This window comes from Petaurus breviceps, unplaced genomic scaffold (genome assembly GCF_028583685.1).
Source record: "Petaurus breviceps papuanus isolate PSGF00001 unplaced genomic scaffold, PetGlider_PUasm1.0 582, whole genome shotgun sequence".
Classification (NCBI taxonomy): domain Eukaryota; kingdom Metazoa; phylum Chordata; class Mammalia; order Diprotodontia; family Petauridae; genus Petaurus; species Petaurus breviceps.
This window is the reverse complement of record NW_027186390.1, coordinates 9,560,723-9,564,596: the sequence shown is the minus strand read 5'-3', so window position 1 is coordinate 9,564,596 and position 3,874 is coordinate 9,560,723. Positions and strand designations below refer to the sequence as shown.

Sequence of the window (3,874 nt, the reverse complement as noted above, 5' to 3'; positions counted from 1 at the left end):
CTATCTATCTATCTATCTATCTATCTATCTATCTATCTATCTATCTATCTAGGATAAATAGGAAATAATCAACAGAAGGAAGGCCCTAGAATTAAGAAAGGCTGGGAAAGACTTCCTGTAAAAGTTGGGATTTTAGCTGGGACTTGAAGGAAACTAGGGGGTGGAAATGAGAAAGGAGAGCATTCTAGGAATGGGAGATAGGGAAATGCTGGGATTGGAGAGATGGTGAATAAGAAGCATTTCATAGATGCTTGTTGACTTGACCACTTACATTTGATGTCCTCAAGATGACTTTTAATGATACTTTATTTTTCTTCTTCTTGTTTTGGTCAGTGTTTTCCTTCACAACATGACTAATATGGAAATATGTTTTACATGACTGTACATGTATAAGCTATGTCAAATTGCTTGCCTTCTTAATGAGGGGGGATCGTGGAGGGAAGAATTTAGAACTCAAAAGTTTTAAGAAATGAACATTAAAAATTATTTTGCATGTGATTGGGGAAAATAAAATATTAAATTTTTAAAAGTTTATTTAAGGAAAAAAAAAAGGTTACCTTCAATCATCTCTCACCCAGAACAAACAAGCTTTATTTACCTGTTTAAATAGCGCATACAGTTTTAGTTTCACTTCATTTCCCGGATCCTCCTTCAAGTGTTTCACTTGCACCTTTGCCCTCTCAAAGTCTTCCTGACTGGCTCTCATAGCCCCACTGGCTGTGTGCAGCTGAAGTGCTGGAAAACTCACAGCTGGAAATCGCCTACAAGCATTCAAGGATGAGACAATTTACAGACTAATTTCTAATGACTCTGGTAACCCTCCAAAGCAATACTAACCCAGTAGCTATATTGCAAATGTTTCCTGCGATGGGTTAACAATGAACAACAGTTTGCGGTTTTCATCATTGTTTCCAATAAGGAATCAATGGGAAGAAATCAATCACAGTAACCTAAAATTCAAGGAAAAAATATCTCTGTGCAGTCTTACAGCCACTCATCTCATCTCAGGAAGCACTTTGAGTGGAAAGAGAAATAAAGTCTTCAAAAAACAGAAATAGGAGCCATATTTTTACTGGTAAATCTTTGCAGAGGAGGGAAAACAAAATACTAATAGTGAGATGGGGAGATAAGTGTTGAGCGCAGAGGACAAATATGCCACCACAACAATAGCAAATTTTGAAGACTGGGCCCTGACTTTGAGCAACACAAAAGTCAAATTATAGCCAGTTAGTCAGCAGCATAAAACCAATTATATTTTATGCTCTTTGGAACAGAGACACAGACATCATTCAGGCCATGATGATCTTGATAGTGATCTTCAACTATCTGAAAGGCTGTCATGTAGAATACAGACTGGATTTACCCTGTTTGGTCTGAGAGGACAGAAGAGGAAGTTATAGAGAGTTGGATATCTTATTAAATAAGACAGGAACAGATGTAGGCTGAATAAAGAAGAACTTTCTAGCAATCACATATACACATATTATGTATATATTTTTTTAATAGAGAACACTACTCTATCACTGAAGGTATTTAGAAGCAAAGACTAGAAGGCCACTTGTCAGAAAAATTGGAGAGGGGAGTCAGGTTGGAGTAGGGGGTTATACTGTATAACATCCAAGGTCCCTTCCAACTCTATGATTCCTTGGGGGCAATCTTATCCAATTAGGCCCAGAATAAGGACATTAAGAATCAATGGCGGAAAAACCACTGACCTGGAAAATAGATCCAGGAGAGATAATTTAAAAATTATTGGACTACCTGAAAGCCATGATCAAAAAAAGGACCTAGAAATCATCCTTCAAGAAATTCTCAAGGAAAACTGCCCTGATGTTTTAGAACCAGAGGGCAAAATAGAAATGGAAAGAATTCACCTATCACCTCCTAAAAAAAAGTCCCAAAAAGAAAACTCCTAGGAATATTATAGACAGGTTCAGGAGTTCCCAGATCAAGGAGAAAATATTACAAGCAGCCAGGAAGAAACAATTTGAATACTGTGAAACACAATCAGGATAACACAGGATCTGGCAGCTTCTATGCTGAGGTATCAAAGGGCTTGGAATATGACATTCCGGAGGTCAAAGGAGATGGGATTAAACCCAAGAAATCACCTACCCAGCAAAACTGAGTATCATGTTTCAGGGGAAAATATGGTCATTCAGTGGAATAGAAGACTTTCAAGCATTCTTGATGAAAAAACCAGAGTTGAATAGAAAATCTGCCATTCAGTTACAAGAAGAAAGAGAAGGATGAAAAGGTAAACAGGGAAAAGAAATCATAAGGAACTTATCAAAGTTGAACTATTTACATTTCTACATGGAAAAATGATAATTATAACTTATGAAACTTTTCTCAGTATGTGAATAGTTGAAGGGAATATAAATGTATATATATGTATGCATACATATATATGTCTATATAGGAGGGTATATGGCCATATGAATACATATGTGAGTGTGTGTATGTATATATGTGTACAGGTATACATAGATAGAGGGCACAGGACCAATTGAATAGGAAGGGATGATACTTAAAAGGTGAAATTAAGAGGTAAGAGAGGAATATAATGAGAGGAGATGGGGAGAGACAGAATAGGATAAACTATCTCATATAGAAGAAGCAAGGGAAAATGGTTACAATGGAGGGGAAGAACAGGAAGGCAAAAGGGAATGAGTCAACCTTACTCTCTTTGAATTTGGCTTAGGGAAGGAATGACATACACACTAAATAGGGTATCTCACCCTACAGGAGAGTAGGGGGGAAGGGGATGAGAAGGGAGATGATGGAAGGGAGGACAGGCTGAGGGGGAGGGAAGTTGGAAGCATTCACTTTTGAAAAGGGACAGGATCAAAGTAGAGAACAGAACAAGTGAAGGGTGGGATAGAATGGAGGAAAATATAGTCAGTCTTTCACAATGTATCCACTATGGAAATGTTTTGCATAGCTACACATGTACAAGCTATATTGAATTGCTTATCTTCCCAATAAGGGTGGGTGACGAGGGAGAAAGGGAAAGAATCTGGAATTCAAAGTTTTAAAATCAAATGTTTAAAATATATATGTATATGTATATATAATTATTATTATTTTACATGCAACTGGGCAATAAGATATACAGGCACTGGAGCACAGAGATCCACCATACCCTACTGGAAAGTCAAAGGGGGATGAGGGAAAATATAGGAGAGAGCAGATTGGGGGAGGGGATATTAATTCATAGGGATAGCTGTTTTGGTGTGGTGGGTAGGGGAAAAATGGTGAGAAAATTTGTAACTTAAAATCTTATGGAAATGAATGATGTAAACTAAAAATAAACATAAAATAAAAAAAAAATCAATGGCAAATATACCAAAGAGACCAAAGACAAAATGAAAAGTTCAATATACACCAAATATATTTGTAGGATCACTTTCTGTAGTAGTCAAGAACTGGAAACAAACAGACTCTCATTGACTGAGGAAAGGCTGGGCAAGGTGTGTGACACATAAATCTAACCCTATAAGAAACACTGAATATGAAGACTACAGGGAAGCATGGGGAAGACTTATATGAATGAAAGCGAAGACCAGTAACCTGAACCAGGAAAATGATATACACAATGACTATGAGAGTATAAATGGAAGGAATAAGAACAAATCTGAATGCTAATAAATTATAATGATCAATCTTGTCCCCAAAGAAGAAGTTTGGGAAGATACCTCCCCATATTTCTTTGCAGAGGTGGGGACCACAAATCTGGAACACTGCATGCAACTTTTTCAAAATGTTGGTTTGTTTTGCTAAGTTTTCCTTCTTTTTCTTTCTTTCTTTCTTTCTTTCTTTCTTTCTTTCTTTCTTTCTTTCTTTCTTTCTTTCTTTCTTTCTTTCTTTCTTT

General features: G+C 36.7%; 1 protein-coding gene across 5 annotated transcripts in view; it reads right to left on the bottom strand.

The window, feature by feature from the left end:
- ECI2 (enoyl-CoA delta isomerase 2) overlaps positions 1 to 3,874 on the bottom strand; it is a 58,984-nt gene that overhangs the window by 29,627 nt on the left and 25,483 nt on the right. For 4 of the 5 annotated variants that reach the window (XM_069103558.1, XM_069103560.1, XM_069103557.1 and 1 more), the window contains exon 2: positions 599 to 761. The exons of the other annotated variant lie outside the window; for it this stretch is intronic. In XM_069103558.1, coding sequence (XP_068959659.1) covers positions 599 to 706 — 108 coding nt within the window. In that variant the 5' untranslated portion in view covers positions 707 to 761. The remainder of the gene's footprint in view (positions 1 to 598; positions 762 to 3,874) is intronic. 5 annotated transcript variants of the gene reach the window in all.